At 39.8% G+C, this 25,679-nt stretch overlaps 1 protein-coding gene across 1 annotated transcript in view; it reads right to left on the bottom strand.

The window, feature by feature from the left end:
* DSCAM (DS cell adhesion molecule) overlaps positions 1–25,679 on the bottom strand; it is a 740,578-nt gene that overhangs the window by 233,997 nt on the left and 480,902 nt on the right. The window contains exons 10-11 of the mRNA XM_069471934.1: positions 16,833–17,111; positions 3,713–3,832 (exon numbers count right to left, since the gene is read on the bottom strand). Of these exons, the coding sequence (XP_069328035.1) occupies positions 3,713–3,832; positions 16,833–17,111 (399 nt within the window). The remainder of the gene's footprint in view (positions 1–3,712; positions 3,833–16,832; positions 17,112–25,679) is intronic.

Below are 25,679 nucleotides of genomic sequence, written 5' to 3'. Positions count from 1 at the left end.
GTCCTTGGACTTTCTTGGGACCAAAGTTCCCTGGAGGTCAGGGAATCTGGGGACAGCCAGAGAGAGCAAAGGGCGCCAGGGCAAGCTGACGCATTACCTACTCTCTGGACTTCGCAGCCGCTTTTGGCTTCTCAGCACCTGACAAAGGGATGGTCCTGGTCCTCAGGACACCAGTTGAAACCAGTTTCCTTCCACTGTAAATGACACACATGTGGAAGAATGGCGTTATGCGTGGGAGCACAAGTGGGGCCCACCACAGTATGAAGCCTGATTTTAAAATAGAGAAGAGGCTTCATTTGTTCATGTGAAAGAAAAAAAACCAGGAGACAGAATTGAATGTCTTATACTTTGTGTATCTAGCCCCAAGGTCAAAAATGTAGTAAGATTATTTTTCAGCAGAGATTGTTTCATTTCTGCAATATTCAACCTTAAACTACTACGATTTACTCTGGAATTCTGCAGCACCAGGATTAAATTGTTGCATCTCTCAGAGAAACAACTCAAGTGTGTTGAGTTTGTATCTTTTGTCATATGTAGGGGACATTTTTGCTCTTAGTGACTATGTTGATTATAGGAGACATGTTGCATAAGTAAGGCCAAATTTTCCTTAAAAAACATCTTCATTACTTTCATAATTAAAATAATAATATTGATATCCCTCTATTGGATTGGAAAATATTTTAAAAAGAAACATAATATCCAATATTATTTTGGTTATAAGAAACAGGCGCTTCTGAAAACTGTGGGAGGATGTGTAAAGGAATAAAATTCTGGGAAACTGTCAATGCATATTGAAAGCTATAAAAATTGTTCACTCTTTGAGCCAGCAGCTCTACTTATAGAAATGTATCCACAGGGAAAAATAGATACATATACAAAGACAAATGGGATACAATTCATTATGATACTTTTGTAAGAGTGGAAAATCAGAGAAAAAACAACAATACAGCATTCAACAATGTTGGAGATGCCTAGGTACCCTCTGACTTAGTAAAATAAGACAAGTTGTATTGCTGATGGCTTCCAAACCCCCTCATAGCTAGGGGTGACCTGGGCAGTGATCCAGGGACATGTCAGCAGAACTGATCGTGACAAATCCCTGGAAAGGCCTGTGAAGGGAGCTGACTCAGAATTCCCTCAGGTGGGAGAGGGAATTCTCCCCTTTGCTTTTCTTCCTCTGTTGAAATGTAGAAGTAAGTCACTGATGGAACCCATTGGCTATCTTTTGAAGGTGAGAAACTCTTGCTAAAAGTAACAGAACTCTTCTTAACATTTAAGAAGTTTAGGTCCTTGATGACGTAAGAGAGCCAACAAACTAATCCTGCACTTTCTACGTCCTGACTCCTCTTATGAGAAAATAAACCCTTGTGAATTTAAATGGCTGAACTCAATCTTAAGTAAGGCAATAGATAGTTCAATGTACTTATTGTTGTATTAATATAAACTCTACACAGACATTAAAAAGTCATATAAAACATCCATATATTTTGCCATGGAAGAAATTAATAGCATATTGCTAACTGAAGAAAGAAGATTATAAGCCAGGAACAATCATATGATCAAAACCTTTTTAAATTTGTATGTGTATCTATGGGAATATAATTGCTTGGGGACAGGCCTGAGAGGCTAGACAAAACATGTTTGCAGGAGTTATTATCTTCGGTTATTTTTGAGTATTGTTATTTGAAAGGAATGTAACTTTTTAAAATTTTGCTTTCTCAATTTCTAATTTTGTCTTCAATTATTTGATATAGTACGTGAAATTTAAAGATAAAAAAGCTAGTATAACTTAATTTGCAAATCAGTGATGAGAAGGGATAAAATGTCAGTGACACACAGACAGACTAAGGGTTGTTTAATCTACATGAAAACACTGTTACAATAAATAAGACATAGAGACAAGTGTGCAAGTAGCGTGAATGAGAAATTTCCCAAAGGGAAAAAAGAAATGGTCAATAAACATAAGATAAAACCTTTTCATCATTAGTAATCTGAATATGCAAATTAAAAGGGTAAGCCATTTTCACCTCTCAGGTTGTAAAGATTAAAGAGAAAGCTCTAGCTGGGCAGAATGCTGGGCCATCACACACCCTCACTGCTGGTGGCCGAAGTGTCACCAGCAGACTAAGAGCCTTATATGTGGTCATGCTATTTCCCTTCTAGGAATTTGCAAGAAAGCAATTGCACGTATTAAGTTACCTTACAGGGATGTTCTTTGCTGCACTGTTTTTCACCATAATGGAAAACTGGACACAACTTAAAGGACAGAGCGTGAATATCTGCATCATGGCAGGCATTGAAAATAACTTTGGAGAAGAACAATGTCCTGGAAAATGTCCTTAATATCAAATAAGCTCAGTGATATAAATGAATTAAACTTATTCTGCTTATCTGTTTCCATGTAATAATGCAACATGGGGCTTCAAGTATGGCCTAAAATAAAAAGTCATGGGGGCAGATACCCTGGATAACAGGCTTCTATTCGTGAACGAAGTGCTTTTCATGTGGACCACGGATGTGGTGGGCTACAGGGAGCTGCCTCGGGGATTTCTTAAAAATTTAGTTGTTCTCCTGATCAAACAGTGTCTAGCACCCTCTTCTTCCCCTCTTTTCCTTCTTTCTCAAAAAAATAGATGCCAGAAGGGTCGTGGCAAGTGTGCCATTTGTTTTCCTTTGATTGTTAGTTTTAAATTGAGAAACTTCAACATGTTATTTAAAAAATATATACAGATTACAAACCACGACAGGTAAACAAAAAAACAAATACACCCACAACTAGAGATATGTATGAAAGTAACATGAATAAGAAATTTCCCAGAGGACAAATAGAAACCTATTTGGTAGGTCTTAGGTTGCTGGAAAAAAATGCCATGATCGATTGGTTGATTGATCTCACTGGTACATATTTGGCCCTCAAGTGTTTGATAAATAAATCATTGATTTCAGATGCCTGTGTGAGAAAAGAAAGAGAACTTCCAATATTTCTGCAGGCACAATTAAGGAACTTTTCTGAAGAAGCCACTATGATGAACATAAATTACTTTTCCAGGGTCTAAAATGGTTCCACCGCTAGTTTCCATGTTACACACTTCTACGTATGTGATGGCTACAGTGTTACCTAAAAGCCAGGAAGCATGCTTAGGAGTAGAATCGGGGAACACTGGACACTCACAATAGGATATTGGATGTATTTGTTTTTAAAAGAGCATAAGGGGATGGCACAGGACTTGTATATTATAAGGTAACCAGGGATGTAGAACACTCAATGATTTTATTTTTAACTTTCTAAAATCACTTAATTTTATATATCTAATTACTGGGGAAATAATTCTTCCAACTATCAGTAATTCTTACAATTTAAACTTCCATCTCCACATGTATGGATTTGCAGAGGTCTCTAAGCAGATCATGGTTATCTGATACGGGGGCCAAGTTAGTACTTCCCCAAGTGCGGAAGTAACCTGCATGGATAACCTGCCTCCCCTTCCTGGTCCTTCCTAGGGAATGCTGTGTGAGGACAGACACTTGGTTGGTCTAAATAAAAACACCTAGGTGGGTGACTAGGGGTGTATGTGAGAGAATGATAGGCTTGGTGGAGACAGGGACATATGTCGACTTACAAAGAACATCTCTGGAAAGACTAGAAATGCTCATCCAATCTTTTAGAGCATAACGCGTAGGTTTAGCAGCTACGAAGCAAATCATGTCATACCTTTAGAGAATTTCCACACGATGGTAGGCACAGGATAACCCTCAGCCGAGCAATTGAGAATGACAGCTTTGCCGTAAATCCCGTCCTGGTCCCGTGGCTGAACCACAAACTTTGGAGGAACTGAAAAGAGAAATGTCACCAGTAAATCCAACAAGACCGAGATTGAAGAAATGTCTGATTTTAAGAAATTGGATAATTTTAATAAACATTAAAATACAAATAATGTTTTATATATTTGGGAAAATAAAAACATTATTTGCAGTTTAGGACAAATTAGGGGAGTAATCTCAGTGCTAGAAATATTTCTGAGCCTTATTAATGAGCTTTTAAAAGCAATTGCTTTTAATTTTCTAGCCTAGCCTTTTGTAGGAAGCTTTGCATGTGGAGAGGCAACAGAAAGTGATGGCTACCAGCATAGAGCCAAGTGCTGAACACCTCAATTTGATCTCCAGCTCTGCTACTTCTTGTTGGATGATTTTGTGCAAATTATCAAATGTCTCTTGGCCTCAATTTCCTTATCTGAAAATTGAGGATAATTACAGCACCCATTTTAAAGGATTGTTATGAAGATCAAATGAATTAAGATTAGAGAAGTTCTCAGAACAGCGCTGGAAGTTATTAAGCACTGTAGGAGGGTTGGTTAACTTAGTAAATGCAATATGTCTAGCTTTGACATATCCTTAAGGAACAAAATATCCAACTTGCAAATGGAATAAATAATTTACACAGCCAACAGGTCTCTGAGATATTGCTTAACTAGTAAACAATTTTACTTCATGTAGATGGTATTCTGGGACAAATACATTCAATAAAATGTAAATATATGTAAAATGTGATAATAATGAATGATTACATCATGGTGAAGAAATTATTTCAAGGAAAAATGCTAGAGATTATATAGAGTAAAATTTTCTAGTAAAAATGATCAATCAACCTCCAGGATAGACTGCAAAGTTTATGACATCATACAAAAATCGTTCTCCCCAGGGTGGAAGGCAAATCTGCCGTTTGTCCACATTCTATATTCTATTTGGCTCAAATTCTGCTAAGAGCAAGAAATCCCTTGTCAGATGGATAGGGTAGCCACACTCTTGCATTTCCTCTGGAATAATGTCTAATTATAATTGATCCATGACCCCCTCCCCTCAATTTGGTTCTAATCCAAAGAAATGTTACTTAAAAACTGATCAAAGAGGTTTATATGGCAAATAACCATTAACATAGTGTAAGTATAAGGTAATTACAAATGAAAATGGCCCTTAAATTAGTAGAATAATTCTACTATATTATTACTGAAAATTGTTTCAGAAACTGGTAGGAGTAGCCAGTGGATTCCCCGTGTACAGCCCTTTGCTCTCAGACTAGGATTCTCTCTCCAAACACACACACTGATCCACAGTCATAAGAAAATCTAAGAAAGAAGCTTCAGAAATAAGTGATATTCTTAATTTTTATGGCAATGAAACTAATTAATAGCTCAGTTATTTGACTTTAACTTCATATAGTATGCAACTTGAGATAATCTTGAGGAAACTTCTATATATTACTAAGTGCATGAATAAGACAAATCATATACACCTTCTTTAAACATTGATAGAAGATGGTCATGAATTTAAACATTTAGTGCCTAAGTGTTCTCTTATCATGTACCAGCAAATATGTAGGTCCTTTTCATGAAAGTGAACTTGTGAGTTACAGTAGTTGCAAAATAATTCTCAGCAGTGGATCCCAGAGAGAGATTGTAGAGGTTGTATTAGCTTCCTTCCTTCCTTCCTTTTATCCTTCCTTCCTCCCTCCCTCCCTCCCTCCCTCCCTCTTTCTCTCTTTCTTTCTTTATTTCCTCTCCCTTTCTCCCTCCCTTTCTCTCTCTCCCTCCCTTTCTCTCTCTTCCTCTCTTTCTCTCTCCCTTTCTTTCTCCTTCTTGCCTTCCTTTCTCTCTCTTTTCTTTTCATTTCCTTTTTTTCCTTTTCTTTGTCAGAGACAGGTTCTTGCTTTGTTACCAAGGCTGGACTGCAGTGGCATCATCATAGCTCACTGCAGCCTGGAACTCCTGAGCTCAAGTGATCCTCCTGCTTCAGTCTCCTGAGTAGCTGGGACTACAGGTGTGCACCACCACACCAGACTAAGTTTCCAAATAAATTTTAGTTGCCCACCCAGAGCCTAATGTGGAGATAAATGCTATACCTTTGGAGGTTTTCATCACTTTAAGACGGCAGCAGCACCAGATAAGATTGAAACTCTAGAGCAGGAAGAGGGTCTGAATGAGGACTCAGTGTATAAAATGCAACTGATGATATCCATTCTCATGTGCTCTGAGCACTCGAAATGGCCAACATCTCCAGGAACAATAGAGTGACCTTTTTTTTTTTTTTTTTTTTTTGTAAATAGCAGTTTATTAAAAGAAGTGAAGACCTTTGTAAAAGGACTACTGCCTGACCCAGGCATTTTTTTCTACAAAGTAGCAATCCAAGAAGTTGTTCTTAGAAAAGCAGGAGTTCCCTAAGTAGTCACTTAGTGGTAAAAGTGAACATTTACTGAGTACTGAGTATGTTTCAGATACTCGAAGTCACCTCATTTGGCCCCTCCCTGTATTCCCCTCAAGATAACTCTTATTTTACTTGTTTATTAAAGAGACTATTCCCCACTGTTACCCACTCCTGCTTCTCAGGGTTTCACCTCAATCTTCACATCTTACTCAACATACCTCCTGAGACATTGTGCCCTCTCTCATCATGAAGATTGCCTTTTTCCTTTCTTGATGTATAGACCACCACATCCCACTGATCAGTAGATATTTCACAGACACCTTGAACTCAAGCCTCCAAAATGGTACCTCCTGTCACCACCATCAATCAAAGTCCTCAAGAAAGAAAACTGTGCATTGTCTTTCATATCTTCCTCTTTTATCTTCTTGTATCAGGTACTGATTATTCCTTGAAAATGTATCACACATCCACAAATTTTCTTCATCTCCACTGCCACTCCCTAGTCACAGTGGTGTCGGTGTGTGGGGAAGTGCCATATGCCCTCTGTCCACCTGGTTTCAGCACCACCAGGACGGACAGCTCCACACACTTCACCAGGTTACTGCCCTGAGGGCAGGAGTCTCTCTCCTCACTGTCCCACGCCTTCTCTGAAGTCATGACCCTTTACTGCTCTCCACTGGGGCAGCCCTGACATGCGGAACAACTGTCCATCAGTGAGTGACAGAAGTCAGAGTATAAATGTTTTGCCTCCCTATCCTCCAACCCAGTTACAATTCTGAGGCATGTTCCATGCTGTGCTTCTCAAACATTAGAGGGCATCAGAATCGCCTGAAGCACTGATTAAAATGCACATTGCTGAACGCTGTCCCCAGAAATTCTGACTCAGTAGTTCCATGGTGGGATCCTAGATCCTGCATTTCTAATGAGCTCCCAGGCAATGCTGCTAAGGCTGGTGCAGAGACGCACTTTCAGAACCACTGCTCCACTCCAATCCTCAGAGGGTTCCCCGTAGGGAAGAGCTCTGGTAGCACATGGCAGCAGCTTGCTCATTAAAACAGCTTTTATTGATTTTTTTTCTCTCTGAACTCATTATTTCCCATTGTCTTACTCTGGGACCCAGGAATTATATCCCAAATAAACCATCAGAGACAATTTGTACCTCACACTCTGCTTTCAAAGCAACTCAATTTAGGACAAGGCCAATATTGTCCTTTACCTGGATTTCTCAAACAGCCTCATAACTGGTCTACCTGCCACCAACTGTCCCACTTGAATCCATTCTGCACACAGTGGTCTAAAGGATCCTTCTTACACACAAATCAGATGATGTGACTTCCCTTCTTAAAATCATCATGCATTCCTAAAGCCCCTCGCTACAATCCAGACTCTTACACTATCTGCAGGGCTCTTCATTGCTTTAGTCCTTGGTCTCCTGCTCCACTTCTTGACATCCCCCTCTTGCAGGCTTGCTCCAGCCATTCTAAAACCCTGTCTGTTCCCCCATCACAAGGCTATTCTTGCTGTTTGATCGTCACACATGCTTCTGCATCTCTTTATTTAACGAATTCCCACTTATTAAGCTTTGCATCTCATCCCACGGCTCAGTCTGGGACACCTTTTCTCATGCTGTGGATGAGATTCAGTGCTTCTCCAAACCCTCAATTTCTCTATCACAACCTTTATCACACTTGTTTGGTATTGTCTGTTGAACTGCCTTCTCCCAGATCAGGCTATACACCCTGTGAGAACAAGAACCAACCCTTTCTCACAGACCATTGTGCCCCCAGCATGTAGCACAGGGCTGGAGCACAGGAAGCACCCTGCAACTATGTGTCAAATGGACAAATGAATGACTAGTTATTATCATTTCAGTTTTACAGACTAGGGAAATGGAGCATGGCCAAGTTAGTAACTCAGAGCAGGGAGACCCCAAAGCCCAAGGTCTTTGAGTAGGATGGACCCAACCGAAGTGCCATTGAGGGAGAGCAAAGAGAGCCCCATAGGAAGATTCTGGCCAATGAGATACAGAACCCGAGATGGGTGCATGTGGAGCCTGCAGGATTGCTGCAGTTTGGACCAAAACTTATTATAGGCCCTAAAGATCCTGCATACTCTGCATTGTTTTGGTGTATAATCTCCCAAAGTTGCCGGTTTCCTTTTTTAACAATTATGTTTTGATTTTTTTGTTTGTATAACACATCATTTGCTATATTGCAGTGAGCATGCTTGCCAATATCGCTGGTTTTCCAACAGTGCAATTTCTCCAGTGGGGATGAGGAGTGATTAAAGAGATGGAGGAATAGGTTCAACAGAATAATTATGTCACATCCCCAAGCGCAATGTAGGGTATTCTTGCCTACATTTCCCTGAATCATAATTACACACACATTATCCAGCACTCCTGTCTCTCTAAAAATAGTAATTTGATGTATATTCTAAAATACCAGAATCCTGTCATGGGATCCACATAGGCTGACAGTATCTGACGTTTCAAAAAGGTTCCTTTGAGGGAGTTTGCTCTTGATGCAGCCAAAAATGAGGATTATTTAAAGCATACTGATATTTGGCTTGATCTGTTTATTTGGGGGGCAGAGATTATTTTTGTTGTTATGTTTATAATAAAACAGGCATTTTTCAAGTCTTAGATGTAGTCCAGTGTTTTATGTTTGGAATTCATGGCTTCTAAGTTGCCATGTATTTCAAAAAAATGAATGTAGTTTTCCCTAACTGTAAGCATGGATAGGGATTCAGTTTTATTGAAGATAAAATATCTGAAACTATTTTGATGGTGGTGGATGGCATTTAGTTGAGATGGTAATTGGTCTAAGTCTAGGCAATATTTAATTTATGACACTGGAAACCAAAATTGAGTGGGTTCCCATCACTCTGAGAATAGATGTTCTGGCCCGTGCTTATCTCTCTGCCTTACGCTTTTTGTCCTCTCTTACTGAACAAGGGGAAAACTGGTCTTCTTTCTGTCCCTTGAACACACAAAACTCACTCCTGACTCAGAGTCTTCATACTTGCTGGTCTTTCCACCTGGAACTTGCTTCCTGCACATCACTGTGACTCACTCCCTCATTTCACTCACGTCTCTGCTTAAATGTCTGTTTTGCATAGTACTTGTAGGTATCTGACATTGTTTGCTTGTTTGTCTGCTACCTCTCTCCTTCACTAGAACTTTAGCTCTCTGGGGCAGGGACGCGGTCTCTTTGTTTTGACCACCATGGTAGCCCTAGAACCCAGAACAACATCCATTATAAAACAGATGTTTAATTAATATCTGTTGGAAGGAAGAATGAATATATGAATGAATGAAGTAAAATCATGGTATGGATGTGATATCAAAATTGGATCAATAAACAGAGCAATAAGATGGTGGCCTTGAACAATTTTTGTTTTTCGTGTCAACTGATAATCAATCACAGGTCTTTTTGTTAGTGTGTTTGTTTCTCTAGGTAGCAGCTTGTCATTAAAAGCCAGAAACAATAGATTCATCATAAGATTTAAAGAAGTGTGAGGAAATGGACCTCCTCTGGTGTCACAGGCAGGAACCAGTGCCTTGGCAGCTTTCCTGGCAGTGGTGCAGTAACAGGAACCAAGGACAGGTGTGTTCTGTGTTACATCTAGTACTTTTCCCCAGAATGGCTTCATTAATGCCACGGTCGCCCACTGAGCATGATATCACGGAGATCACTGGTCCACTGTTAGCGTCAGTCATGGGCACAGACATAAGAGCTAGGGATTTCTGCTTTTTTGGTTTTTTTTTGTTATGCTTTGTTTTGTTTTGATTTTTGTTGTTAACATTTGCCTATGGTAACAGCTAATTTATTTTACAGTTAGTCTTCATAAATCTTCCCAGTGACCCAGGATATCAAATAACAAGCTAAGTTTTACAATAGCCTAAGGTTGGGAGACTCTGATATAAAGAATAGCTAAGAATTGGGCCCCCAATTCCATTTCTTTTGTACCCATTTATTCTACTTCTCAGCTTAAATTCCTTAGTTATCCCCTCCATCTCTGACATGCAATTTATCAACTCATGTAGTTTCTTCAAAAATATGTTATCCTTTATATTTGCCTTTCTGACTATTCCCACTTTCTAATTAATTGTCTCATGCTTCGATCACCCATGGCCTCTGATGTGTGATGTCCCTCGGTGACATTCCAAAGTCACGTAGATGTGCGTGGAAGAGAAAGAAAGAGAAGGAGGTGCAGATGCCACCCACTGAGTGCTGATTATGTGCTAGGCTCCATGATGAACATGTTGCTTGTTTTATTTAGCCCTGAGAAAGCCCATATTAGGTATTATCTCATTTTGTAAATAAGAAAACTGAGGTAAAGAGAGGCTAAGGCATTTGCCCAAGGTCACACAGCTAATAAGTGTCCACACCATGATAGGGATGAAAGGAGGGAGAGTGTGAAGGGGGAGCAGGAAGGGGGCCCCAGGCCAGGCTTTCAGGTGTGTGGGCTTCCCTTGCTCCATGACCTGTGGAGCCACAGCCACTGACTGCTGCCAGACCATCTTCTTCACTAAGGCAACTGATTCCAGGACGCTGTGGTTCTCCATCTTCCCGCATCTATTAATAGCAAGTACCTGTTCGTGGCAACAATCAGATGGGCTAACTCTGACCACGGCACAGCCTCTACATCTCAGCTAATGCTGTTTATTCCTCACTGACCCCAGAAAATATACCCAAGCATGTCTGTGCTCCTCTTAGTGATGCAGTAAATGGAGAGTAATTGAAGAATTCTGTCACCAGCACTAAGGCAATAGCAATTGTCACCAATGATTAAACTCTCCGAAACTCCAAGAGGTAGGTCTCACCATTCCTATTTTATAGGAAGGAAACTGAGACTCAGAGAAATTCATTCATGTTCCCCAAGTCACATACAAAATGAACAAGCAGAAATGTGGACCATGAGTGGTCTTCTTACCGAAAGTTCCAGTGTTGTTTTTGTGTCTACTTTTTCTTTCTAAACACTACTTACACATCAAGGCTGATGGAGCTCACTCCTTCCATGAATCCTTCTTCAAACATATCAAATAACACTGATCTCTCCCTTATCAGAGTTCATTTTGCTCTTGTCATTTATATTCTGTCACTTTGAGACTTCCAAACCACCCTCACTGTGACAAGGCAATCTCAGGGTCTCCAAACTCCTCATTCTGTTTCTATTTTTCCCGAGATACATCCCAAGCCAAAAACTTCAAAGCATCTAAGAGAGAAGCATTTCCCAATTCCAGTTAAAGCACAAAATAAAAACTCATACAGTTACTGACTAATGTTGCTTGCTGTTTTCACGTGGGTTTTGTTTCCTCAACTGTATCTGTGCAGTCTTTCATGAACCAAATGGCGGAGTGTGTTCCAAAGTTAACTGATAAGTCCACAGTTTGCAATGTGGAACGCTCTTTATTCTAAACAGTAATAATAAACAGTCTTCATTTCACCTAAAAGATCAATTTAGCTTATTCAGTGTATGATATAGCTTAAGTAGTGATAAAAGTCAGCAACTTGACCGTTCACATCAAAAACTGGAATTCTGAAAGCAGCTCCCTGATCTCCAGCTATCACAGGGAAGGGGGGTTGTCCCGCACAGCAGAAATTAGCCATTCAGGGAGAAAGTTCCTTGTCCCATTTGTTTTGTGCTAAGGACAGAGGAAAAATGGACTACCAGGAAGATTTCCTGGAGTCTGGAGAAAGCACCCACTCAAACATCCCTCACTGTCCATGGCGGATACACTCGTGGAGAGGATGTTTGCTATCAAGCCGTCTCACACAATTCCCTACCACAAGTGGTCAGTACACCCTGCAAAGAACCTTCCATACTGGTGCCCTCCTTGTCATCCTAACCACCACCAGCTTTGCTCCGACTGTTATCCTTCTCAGGTGGGTTACAGAGGCTTCCACTCTGGGTTTTTGTGCGCCTCCTCTCCCTGTATTCTAAGACATGACTCACCGTGACATTGGCCATGTGATTCCTCTGTTTTAAATCCCCTAATAGATTCCCATGGCCTTTGGACCTCTTTCTTAGGACACAAAAGCTTTAAGGTGTGAAGAGAATTACTTCTGTAGTCTTATCTTTCTACACTTTCCTCCCCAGCCAAACCATTCCCTACATAAGTTAAATAAGTATGTTCTTCCCAGCTTCCCTTCTGTTGCAGGTAAGAGTTCTTCCAGGAACATGTCTTTCTTTCCCTCTTCTTATTTAGTTGCTGTATTTCCTAATTCTCTGGGATCCCTCCCGCCCTCCAGGAATCTGCCTCATGTATCCCCTATTTTACATTAGGTAACTCTCTTTCTTCTTTCATGGTGCCCTACAGCTTGTCACACCACCATGTGATCTGTCACCTGTTTCTCTCCCACTGACTGGGGCTCTAGATGGGAGAAGATGAACTTTCATCATCACAGGGACTATCCCAGGGCCTGGCATTGGAGCATGTTCTGGGTACATTGTTGCTCAAGGATGAGACAGGAGAAAGATGAAGGAATAAAGAATGGAAAAATAGTCACTTGAGAGCAGGTATAAAACACATATATTTGTAACAACCCATTGATATTTTAACAATTAAGCATTTTTTCTTTCACTAACAAGTACAGAAAAAAAAATTTAAACTCATCACTGGAAAGATTTTGTGAAAACAAAATAAAGATTGCTGCAGATAAAGACTTAAAAATAGCAAATGCATCATTAGAGAATGAAGTGTATCTTGTAGTTCTTATCTAATTAATTCATTTTAGTCATTATTTTACCAACTGAAATTAAAAGAAAAGTAGGCCCTAAGAAAGTTGCTTTGACATAAGTTAGGAGTGATTTAAAGACAACTGATTTTCTGAAATCAGAATTATGACCTATTATAGACTGAATCTATACAATGAGCCCCAGAACTAGTCCAGTTTTAAATTTTAGTCCAATTTTAGTTAGATAGTTTAAGTCCTCCAGGTTTGTTCATCCTTTAAAAATTGCTTTTGTTATTCTAGGTCTCTTTCATTTCCATACACACTTTAGAAAAGCTTTTAAATTTCTATAGCAAAGCTTGCTAGGCTTTTGGTTAGGATAGTTTAATTTCTCAGCAATATTTTTTATTTTTCAGTGTACATTATGCTAAATGTATTCCTAAATATTTGATGTTTGGACGAGTATATTTTCATTTTTCAATTGTGTTCACTAGTATATGGAAATACAATTAATTTCTGTAGATTGGCTCTTGCCAATCTTGAACTTGCTACATTTGCTTAGTAGTTATAATACACATCTGCAAATGTAGGCATATTTGTGCCTTTCTTCGCAAATGTAATGCCTTATATTTATCTTTCTTGCCTAAGTGCAAAGGCTATGACCTCTAGAGCAATGCGGAGCAGAAGTTTTAAGAGCAGGCATGCCTATCTCACTCCCAATCACAAGGATGGAGAGCAAAATATACTATAATATTTGTCAGAGGTGCCTTTTATTATTATATATTGAGGCTGTTGCCTGCTACTGCTTATTTGTTAGAATTTTTTTTAATCAAGAATGGCTGTTGAATTCTGGCAAATTCTTTTCATTTATTCTATTCATTTCTATGGATTTTCTACTTTATTTTGTTAATATTCTCAAGTTTATTGATTGATTTTTTTTTTAATTTTGAATTTTTTTTACTTTTAAATAAGTATATGCAAATTTTACTTATTTGAAATCTGTATGGGTCTACATCTAGGAATGTCAATAACATACCAGAGTTTGTTATAACCATCTTCAGACATTTAAATAGTAAATGGTACAACAGCTGTTTTGGAAAATAAAAGCTGTGTCATCTTGTTGATCTTTTATGCCCTTTTTTTCCTTCAGTTTTCACATCTGGAATATCCTCTTTTTCCTAGTAGACAATTTTTGTCATAAAATGAATGAGATTTTCACAACATTAAAATCACCTCTGACAGTCCTTTTGAAAGTGTTCCTTATCATTGGTACCACCCTTTGGGATTTCATCAATTGGGAAGCCCAGGTGACCTATTCACATCACTATAAGCTTTATATTCTAGAAGATCATTCTATATCAAAATGGATGTTTACCTAAAAAACCTTTTTGAAGAAGTTCTGATGTATTTAGATCCTCAAATAATATTCTACTGTATTTCCTATATTTTCTTGTTACAAGGAACAAAAACCCTTTCCAACTTAATAGAAGGATAAACATCTTTTATTTTGTGCTTATTTGGTTATTAAGACTATTTTTCTTCTGTGTTTCAATTTCAAAATATTAAGGGGGTACAAATGCTTTAGGTTCCATAGATCACCTTTGTAATGCTTGAGTCAAGGCTGTAGGGGTGCCCATCACCCAAATAGTGCTCACAGTATCCATTAAGTAGGTTTTGTTCCCCACCCCTTCTCCCTGCTCCTCCCTGGTTGATTTTGACTGAGCTTTATTTCCCTCTGTGCACATGTGTGCTCATCAGTTAGTTCCAATTCTGATTTTACAAATGATTGATGCTTGGGTCCCACCTCCAAAGATGGTTATTTAATTGGTAGGGGCTACAGCCTTCACACCAGGCCATTTTTTAAGTCCCACATACAACAGTTTGAGAACCACTAACCAGCGGTTTTTTAATTAAAAAAAAAAAAAAAAGGAGGAATTCCCCAGGAGTCTGGAATATGGATCTACTCCCAAAGATCATGATTTATTTGGTCTGGGTTTGGGACCAAAACTGCACATCAGCATTTTCCTAAATCTCCCTGGAGACTGCACAGTGTAGCCCAGATTGAGAACACCTGGCCGTGCCTGCTTCTCAGTTGTGCTGATCTGTTTGTGAAGCACATCTCCTTCCTCAGGGCTATACCAAGTACCTGGTGGCTTAATGTTAATTTCACAGAAGCTTATTTAGTATATGTGAAGAACAATCACATGGAGCCATGAATTATATTGTGATCAGCTACCTTATCCTGAATATCTGGGCTCAATTTCAGTTCATTTGACCTTTGCCTTAGTCAGAAAAGTCCGGTTGCCTTTCCTGCAAGGGCAAGGGATACAAAGAGCAGCCATGTGCATTTTAATCTAACATTTCTGATCCCTGACCTGGTTCCTTCAGAGCAGATTATATAGAAGACAGGCTGATGTAGTATTTTGCCCTTCACAAACCACAGCAAGAGTCAATTCAGCTTATAAGAAAACACTTGGGAGACAGATACTAGATCACCTCCCATTTTTATGGATCTTAAAAAAATCGGGAAAAAATCAAGTATCCCAATTCTTATACTCAAAAGTGCAAGGTAGAAAGAGAAAAATGTCATGAGTATCTTTAGTTTGTGTCTGACTGAAGATATATTTTCTTACTCATTCACTTGGAGAATTTATTTTTTTTTTTTCAGAAATACCATGCTAAGTCAGTATCATGTTCTTTTTCAGGCAAGTAAATAGAAAGTGAATTCCTTTTCGCCAGAAAGGAAGGAGAGATGACAAGGGAGCAGACTAGGGACTGAGGAAGGACCTGGGAGCCCACCACTCGAGAAAATCCACACAGATCTGTTGATTATCCTGGAGATAGTGGAAACATCCCTCTCCTGGCGCCAACTCTCTGACAACAAAGTCTGGGAATTTTAAATGCAAATAATCAACATTAATATAACTCTCTGATTCCGTGCAGTTACTTTTGCAATGTGGCTGACTACTGCACTGGTAGATAAATGCATGCTTTGGGGAATCATGAAGCCACAGAATGTCCATGTCTGACAGACTTCAGAGAACCCTAGCTGCTTATTTCACAGGTGAAGAGTGTGAATCTTAATGGGAATTTGGTGACTTGAATAAAAATTTGAACTAAGACCAAAGCCTACATTTTAGATGTAATGAGACTACTGCCAATCTTTTCTATAAGTTAGACTGCTCATTTTAAATTTTTCTGTAAATAATACCACACTCTGCTTAGTTTGAAAAATGTTGCAACAGCTTCCCTATCAAAATAATGATAGATTTGATGCTAAATAGAAGAGATGAGCAAAGAAAACCATATTCCTAAAACGAAAATAAAATATACAAAAGCTACTATTTGATAACTCTTTAGAAAAACCGTGATATATATTTGACAAATATTTTATTTTCAAAAGCCATTTAATGAGTGCATTGCGCACCGTTTGGGGAATGGTAACACTTGAAGGTGCTGACTCGGGAAGGGGGGGGTGGGGAAGGGAGGGATATATACCTACATGATGGGTGCAACGCGCACTACCTGGGGAACAGACACGCCTGGAGCTCTGACTTGGGGGGAAAGGCGGTACATGGGCAACGTATGTAACCTGCAATTTTGTATCCCCCACAACAATAAGATGAAAAAAAAAAAAATAAAAAAAAATTTAAAAAAAAGCCATTTATCTAAATGATGACAGGTATTCTACAAAGTATTATATACATGCTTTGGTTCCCAATGACCACTGGGTAAGCAAACATAAGTCCTATTTTATGAATTCAATCCGAGGGCTCCCATGTTTCATTCACATTATTTGAACTATCATATTTTAGATAAATGAAACCTTGTCTTGGAATTCAGGGGAATTCATGGTTGGTTTCTATAGTTGTCTGTTTTTTAGTGGGATAAGAGTGAATTTCTAGGTCAAGCTCAACTGCATTCGTGCCGTGTGAAGCACCCCCCTCTGCTTACCTCTCACGATCAGCTGGCTTTGGTGCTCCACAGCCGCCGCCTCGTTCCGGGCTATGCAGGTGTAATTCCCATTGTGCACCAGGGAGAGGTTGGAAATCCTCAAGGAGCTCGTGAAGTCAATGTTGTCGATGGTCACCCCAAGGCTCCCGGGGATCGGCCGGCCATCCTTCTGCCAGGTGATGGTGATGGGCAGGTCCCCTGAGACCACAACACACGGGATGAAGACCCGCTGCCCAATAGAGAATCTTGGAAACTCAAAAGGTTGGATAAAAGGCGGAACTGAAAGAAAAGAAAAAAAAGTAATAGAGGAAAGATAACAAACCACGTGCATAGTCTATGTTCCCTTTTCGTTGAGCCCTTTCACATGGCATTGAAAGAATAATGCCATCATTTGAAATTAGGCTCCTGTTATTTGAATTTTCTCATTATTCTAAGTGAAAAGCATGGCTCGACTTGTACTTCAGCTAATATGCTTAATCTAATTTAGTTCAATAATTTTTTTTTAATTCAACAATCATTCTTGAAAGGAAACATTTCAGACTCTGTGCCCTGCAGTGTAAATACTGTGAAAGAGGGATTTGGGTTTGGTTTTCCCTTCAGAGCTTTTCAAAATGATGTGTTCAAGAGCAGATTTCTTTCCTGCTTTGCTATCATAACACTGCAATTACTGCTTCTCCTTCCAACCGCTTCCTTCCTCCCCAATAGGCATACTCTAAAACTGCTGGAGAAGCAGACATTCCAATTTTGTTGTTAAAGTTCTTTTTTATGTCCAGCTAATAAAAAGTGTTAATTACAAATATTTTATGTTACAATAATTGAATCTTTACTTTGCATTCCTTCGTCTTACACATTCTCTGTGACTTTTCATTATGAACTGATCCGTGGAAGTTGTCTGAGCTGCTGAGAGGTGTTGCTAATGAAAACAAGCTCACACCCTCCATCCTGGCCAGCCGTGCACACCGCTGACTCAGGCAGGAAGGCTCTCTCTTGATTTAATTTCTCTGCTAAACTCCTATTTGCCCTTTTGGCCTCAGGAGCACTCTTCCTTGGTGCCATCCTAGATGATTCCATAGGGTCTTAGCATCCTAGAATGGTTAAAATGGAGCCAGAGGAGCTAACTTTGAATTCTACCTCAGTTAACTTATTAGTTATGGGTCATGGCTAAGTTATCATACTAATATGCTGTTTCTATCAGCTTGTGGGAAAATTATTTATAGCCTCACTTTGCAGATGAGGAAAGTGATACTCAAAGATGTTACTTTGCTCTTGTCTTACAATTAGTTAATTGTTCTATGAGGGCTTAATCAAGTCTATCTAGCTAATATCAGAGCCTGTCTTGTTAGCTTTTGTTGTGTTTTTTGCATACATTTTTTTAAAGAAGAAAGTTTATTTTTATGCAGGGGTTTGGAAATGATGAAGGGTACAAACTAAGATGCTTAAGCAGGTAATAACCTAATATTATATAAACCAATTATTATACTAGGTGATTTACAGAATGAAGTTATTAAATAGCAAGATGTCTGCAGAGTTTTTTTATTAATCAACTGTGGTTCATTTCAATTATCAAGTCAGGAGAGATGTAAGGGATCCCACTGAGAAATCTGAATGGAAAACCACTTGTTCATGTATTCATTAATTCAAACAAGTAATGTTTATTGAGCACCTGGTGTGCGCTTGGCAACACTGTATGGGCTGGGCAAGCATCAATGAACATAGTACACCAGTCTCTACCCACTGCAGCTTTCATGTATAGCCATAGGCGGCAGGTAGCAACAAAGCATAGCTATTCTCTTATTTAATATTATTGCTATTACTACTATATGCCTTTAAAAGCAGTTGGGAGCTGGAACTCAGAATTGCGAATACAACCACAGTTAGAGAACTACTGCACTGGTGGCTCAAGTTAGGTCTTGCCTGAGAAGTTAAAAAAAAACATATAAAAATGGCTGAAGGTACCAACAAGCACACTGATGTCATAACTGCTAATGGATTCTCAATGCAAAGTTAGAGCTTTGGGTTTGAAGTGAGTCAATCTGATGCTAAGAGAAAAAGATTTCAGGATGAGGTTCTACCTGGTGCTGGCAGACAGAATCAGGTCAGATTAAGGTGTGATTGTTTACAGCTGGAATGTGCTGGGGACAGTGCCAAGTTGCACCAAATGTGCTTATGCTTCTTTAACTCTTTCCCCAAGTTGTGTCAAAGTTTACTATGTGTGTAAATATTATTAAAAACTAATAAATTGCCATGTTTTATTATAAAAATATTGTATTTCCTATGTTTTGTTTTCTTGCACACAAAAACCTGGTTGTCAGCATACTCAGACCAACCTTGGCACTTCTCTTGGCTTGGTGCTTGTTGCCTAAATTGCAGATCATTTTTCTAAGATAAGAACTTGGAGCCAGACTACTTGGGTTTAAGTCCAGCTATGCTATTTACTATAGTTACTTAAGCCCTCTCTGGGCTTCAGTTTCCTTATTTATAAAACAAAGAGTGCTTCCTTGAGTTCTGAGTGAGTTAGCTCAGTGATTTACAAACTTCAGCATGCATCTGAATCAGTTTCTTAACATTAGTGCTATTTCACAAGCCTTTAACATGAGGAAAAAAAAAATAGGTGAATTGAAAGGTACTGGGCTCATTTTCTCTGCCATTTACAATAAGGAGAAGAAATATGTAAAGACTAAGACTTACTTTCCATTCTCTAAATCAAGAAGGAAAGGCAAGACACAGTGTTTTTTGACCTACTTATTGAATAAGAAAACAAACCAGGGTCTAGGCTGTCAAAAATTGTTACATATAAGAATGTTTCTTACAGCATAAGACAGTTATAGGATCGAGGAAGGGCGTGAGCACACTATTTTTCAAGAACAGAGGCAAGAAGTAGCTACAGAAGAATCAGCATTAAAAACAAAATAAAAAACAAAACGCTACGTTTTCCATAATTCTGAAATAGTTGTGACTCATTGGCTTATAGTATTCTAAGGACTATCATCATAGCTACTTTTGTCACAGAGCAGCACAGCTGAAAATCCAGAAGTGTGCCTCCAAAGCACCGAAACCAAGGTCAGAAGTAACACGCTAAACCTCACGCACATCGCTCAGAGGGTAATTCCTTGCTTTGAACGTCTTATTCTAAATCATCACGACACTCTCAGTTTCCTCATTTCTTGAGCTAAACCAGATCCCGAGAGTTCAGGCACGCTGACGAGAGCTTAGTGAGAAGCCACAATTGGCGAGCTAAAGACGGGCAAGAAACTAAACTGTAAGGAGCAGACACAAAAAGGCAGCAGGCACAGCAGGTGGGGGACACTGTGCACACTGCACTCTAATTACTACAAAATCACAGAGCTTCACTAAAACAGTGAGTCGTAAGTTACGGTTAACATATTAAATGGAAAAAAAGATATAGTTAAAATATTTTAAAACGTATTTACCAAAAAATTCTATCCAAAATAGTTAAAATAAAAAAAAAATTAGGAAGGATTTAGTTAGAGGGAAAAATCCTTTTCCCAGAATAAGGTCAAAACGAGGTCTGTTCTGTGTTGTTTTACCTGCCACATGACATCAGGATGCGTGTCCTGGTTAATGTAAATTAAATCACCAGACCTATTTGTCAACCACGTCACTTTCCACTGCTTAGGTTGCCCGTCTCGCAGCAGTTATGAGTCGCAACTCTGCTGCATAAACATGCTTAACATTTTTGAGGGGTCCAAAATCTTATATTTTATACTCATAAGATATAAAATGGGAGGAAAAAAGTCAATCAAGTGATTTAGAAACTCCTCTCATGATGTTGGGAAAGCTGAGCCGCCTGTGTGAGACACTGATTGCTTTATCTGGTTCATTATGTCACCCAAATACGGTAAATTCCCTAAATCTTGTTGACAGGGAAAGTGTCTATATTACAGGAGCAGAAATTCCGAATATGACATACGCTTTCTACAAGAAGAATGTAAATACCTGCTAAATGTCATTTGTTACCACATTTGTGTGTTTCTCTCTATATTATGGCGGGGGCCCTTCTTTGAGGCAGCTCAGAGCTGCTGAGTACCACCAAATGTCAATTTAGACTCTTATTCTTTCTACACCCTTAATGAAAATGTAAAATCAGGCTAATGTACTTCTGTGTCTTACCCCTCAAAAATTAATTGTATATTCTTCTTCATCGGGGGGAATTTTTTAAAATTTTTCCCTTGGAGGAGCATGACATATTGATAAAATCACAGTCAATCTTGGGACACAAGCAGTGGTATTTTGATCTGGTTTCTTTAACTCTGATTCTATTTCTTCCTGTGTAAAATGGTGACAGGGAAACGTAGCTCATGGAAGCGTTGGCAGAGAGCTTTCCATACATAACACGCCCAGCACAGAGCCCTGGGTGGTAAACAAAGGATACTCAACCCACATCCTTCCACCTTCCCTCTGTCTATTCCGTTTTTGTCCCACAGCCCATAATTCACTGGAAAAGCAAATATATCCCATGGATGTTGAGATGTCCCAAGGCCCTATTTTCATTGCCACACATGACTTCATTAATTCCGCATTTTGTCGTCTCATTTCCAGTGCTGGTTTAACCTTGTGAGTCTCCATACAATTCTTAGGATGACTGATCTTGGTCTCTCACTGCTCAAAGAGCCTCGCCTTGAGCCAAAGGCTCCTAAGACCTAGCAATGGATATTTCCATCTTCCCAGCCCCTTTCTCGCCCGCCTCCTTTTCTCTAATCCAGCTAACAATATCTTTCTTCCCATCCTTTAGGAGGTTCCCTTTTTAAAACGTCTTACCTGCTTCATGAAGTCTCCAAAATTGCATCTCCTAATCCTGCTCATTACAGGAAAGCAAGTCCAAAGACCAGTCTCTGAGAGTTTAGTCCCAATTATACACCCATCTTAAGTGTCATATCCACGTGGGACATGCCTGTGACCTGCATAACCATAGAGCTACAAACTGTCCATTTAAATGCAAGCTGTGATTCCAAAAGGATGAGGCTGATGAGTCCGTGAGATTTGTGAGTCCAAATCTCATCATCTCATCACTTCCTGGTCTTCTCACTCACAAGACTGGTTATTTGTCCAGTTCTGCTACTACAACATGCTTTAGCTTTCTCAAATTGTGGATTACTGACCCAGTGTGACAGAGTGCTCCACTCTGCACATACAACACAATCAAACTTCTCCACTCACTCCTCTTGTTCAAAACTCTGCTATGGAAACTATGATGTTTATGACTCATGTGAGTATAGTGACTTATGTACATGTCAGGATTGTAGGAGCTGTATTTAGTTGATCGTTTTTATTTCCCATGAGTAGTGGAATAAATAGTACCTTGTACATCTTAATTGCATAATTTTTTTTTAAATATCTAGAGTGTAAACATATGATGAACTTTAGATGACCCTGAAGTCATTGAGAATGACTTAACAGGGACAGTAAGGCAGACACTTCCAGACATCGTAATGCCAACACAGCAGGGACAAGAGAAGTTCCTATTCACAGCTGGTTAGCTTAGGGCCTCAGGGCTTCTACATGGTGGTTCCACAGAGCCAACCTTCCCCTGCATTGCAAGTTGGGTGACGAGAGTCAACACCTGGCCTTGCTTATGCAGGCATGGCATTTGTGCCAACTCTGAATTGTTCTGTGAGTTTGTTTCCCTGAGATTTGTGACTTCCAGCCAACAGCAGCCAGAGCTGCTTCTGCTCTCCATGAACTCGGCTGCCAGTCCTGGGGCCTACACCTGCTCTGGGAGGAAGGGCAGGAGGCCAGGACCTAGGGAGGTATGCTGAGGGAGTATGCAGGACATTGCTGCAGCCAGCAGGTGCTGAAAGAAATCAGAGGCTTTCGTGTGTTCACATAAACGTGGCTTCCCCGAGTAGCCTTTCTGGGCCTCTCACTCTTAGCTCCCTGTGCGGTTCAACATGAGCTGACACTAACTGACATCCAGCCGCTGACCTGGGGGAAAAGGCAAGAGTGAGCCATCGGGGGTTCTCTGGCCCTGCCTGCAGGCTGGGAAGGACAGAGAAGGACAAGGTATTGTCCTTGCAGCGTGGTGGAGATGACTTTTAGGATCTACCCTTAAGGTTTCCTTAAACAATCGTGTCTTAGGCATATTTTAACAGCCCAAACTATGCAAAATAATTTTTAAAGATGTTAAAAGTATCTATTTTTCTCTAGACATAGACTGGAAATAACACATTGGATATTTTGTGGTTGAATTAAGTAGGGGCTTGGGGTGTATTTCATATTTTTGGGATGATTTAAGGCTTACTCAAATGAGAAGTATTTCTCCTTTAAGGCAGGAGTTATAAGCAAAAACAGTAACTGGCATTTGCAGTGTTTACTTGGCTTCATTCCAAATTATAAAGAAACATTTTTTTCTCCATGGACAGAAAAAAAAAAAAAAAAAGCTGGACTAAATCACCCATATTTGTCCCAGTTTCAAAAAGTCCCAGGTTACTGAGCCTGCCATGACATGGAGAACTGTTTATGATTAAAGACAAACAAAAAAAGTTGGATAACATTCCAGTGTGAGTGTGTGTGTGTGTGTGTGTGTGTGTAGGCGCACATATGTAGGTATCACATTTTCCTTGTTCACTCCTCTGCCGATGGACACATTGTTTTCTTATCTTGGCAACTGTGAATGATGCTGCAATGAACCTGAAAGTGCAGGTATCACTTCACCATACTGATTTCATTTTCTTTGGACATATACCCAGTCATGGGATTGCTGGACCATATGGTAGTTCTACTTTTAATTTTTTGATGAACTCCATACTGTTTTCCATACTGGCTGTACCAGTTTACGTCCCCACCAACAGTGCACAGCGATCCCTTCTCTCCACATCCTCACTGACAGTTGTCTTTTGGCTTTTTGATAATAGCCATTCCAACAACACAATCATGCAGACAGTATTTCACAATTCTCACTAAAGATGAGCACCGAAAGTCTAGAATCTCAGCATGTTTGACCTACTATCCTTAGAACATTATCTCTGCTATGGATACTGCTGTGATAAACTCTTTTCTTCAGATTACATTGTAATTTTAAACAAGAGGTTGAACTATTTTATTTTCTGGTGTCATTTGATAATGCATGTTTTTTTTCCATATAGAATTAGTGTCTTTATTTTACTCAGTAAAGGTTCAAATATGACCAACATACTGTTAGTTTTCTCAATGATTGGAACCCAATTACATGATATTTGTATGGTACACATGATTTAAATTATGGTTAAAGTAATTAAATGAACCAGTAATATAGTCTCAAAAATAATAAATTTTTATCACTATCTGTGCTCACTTGTATGTATTGATTTTAAATATCTAAAACCTAGACAAGTACTTTATAAGAGTTTATAAGAGTTCACTTATTTCCGGGCAAAGGATAATATGGGTGGATGTCTCATTCATCTGTAGAATCACACAACAAATTAGGAAAGAGACTGAAAACCTTAAATAAGTAGTTCAGCAATTCACACGGAAAGGCGAGCCCCTTGCTAACCAGGCCCTAACTGAACATCGTCCCCGGTGTCCTGGCCTGGCCGTGCTCCCTCCTTCTCTGCCCCTTGGGTCCGGCTGTCAGCTCGGTGGCATTGATTCCTTAATCTCGATTTTCAGCCAAAAACTCCTTCGCAAGTTTCACGCACGCTTGTTCAGTAGACTGCTAATATCTTCGTCCTGACGTCCCAGAAGCATCTCAAATCCCAAACCAAACATGCCATGTTTCCCCTTAGTCTAAGCTTCATCTTCAATTCCTGGTAGTGACAGCACCATCTCCCAGCTGCAAGAAGCTCAGAATGACAACAGTGTTCCCAGTTGTACATTTCTCTTTGTCTCCAGCCACTGCTGTGGGTTGTCTCGTCTACTCCACGTCTCAAAGTTCTCATGTCTGGTTCGTCTTTTCCAGACACGTTGTCATTACCTTTGACTGCAACGTTTTCAACAGTGCTCTAACTGGTCTTCCTACATAGCCTTTATAATCTTTCTGCACTGCAATCCATCTCGCATACCTCAACCAGAACAATTTTCTGAAACGCGGTGGCGATCCTGTCCCTCTGCTTCAGTGGCTTCACCACCTCTAACATAATGCGGGAGGGGCCAGACTCTACAAGGTCCCACGCCTGTCTCTGTGCAGACTCAGGCCTTTGACTACAGCGACTACCCTTTGTTTCAGCCACGCTGCCTCCTGCACTCTGTCCCCTTCTCCATCCCCATGCCCTGCCCTGGCCCCATTCTCACCCCTACCATCTTATAACAGGAAACCTGGCTCGGTTGCCCCTGCTTTTGGAGACCTGTTCAGGACCCAGCCCTTCTGAGACCCAGCTCAGTTTCTCCTGGACATTCTTTTCTGACTCTGGACTTCTAACCCCACCCCCTGCCCAGAATTGGCTCCGTCTGTCCACGTCCACTTTCTCTGCTTCTAAAACACCTAACACATATTTCTTTGACGGTGCTGTGTTGAACATCAGAACTTTTCTTATTTGCATCCCCACTGTTCTCCCACAGCCAGTGGTAATGGTTTCTGTTTCTGAACCTGCATGACCCTTTTCTCAAGACATTTGAGACCTCTCCTGCCACACGCTGTGGTTATTGGTAGGTCCTCCCACTGACCCCACGCTCTTGTTGGCAGTGACCATCCTATAAGCACTTGATCTCATTTATGGCAGATGCACAAATATTACCTGAACAATTAAAAAAAAAATCTTAGGACTCAACAAAACTAAAGAGATTTTTTTGAGTTAAAAATTGTGATGACAAAGACGTAGTCCAATTATGCTGCAATCACATACTGTGATTTCTTATGTCTAGTTTGGAATATTGGACTAATGTCATTATAGAAAGTGGGAGCAATTTGAT

The sequence above is a fragment of the Eulemur rufifrons genome, chromosome 7, assembly GCF_041146395.1.
Source record: "Eulemur rufifrons isolate Redbay chromosome 7, OSU_ERuf_1, whole genome shotgun sequence".
Classification (NCBI taxonomy): domain Eukaryota; kingdom Metazoa; phylum Chordata; class Mammalia; order Primates; family Lemuridae; genus Eulemur; species Eulemur rufifrons.
The sequence above is the reverse complement of the archived record's forward strand: the minus strand, read 5'-3'. Positions and strand labels throughout refer to the sequence as shown.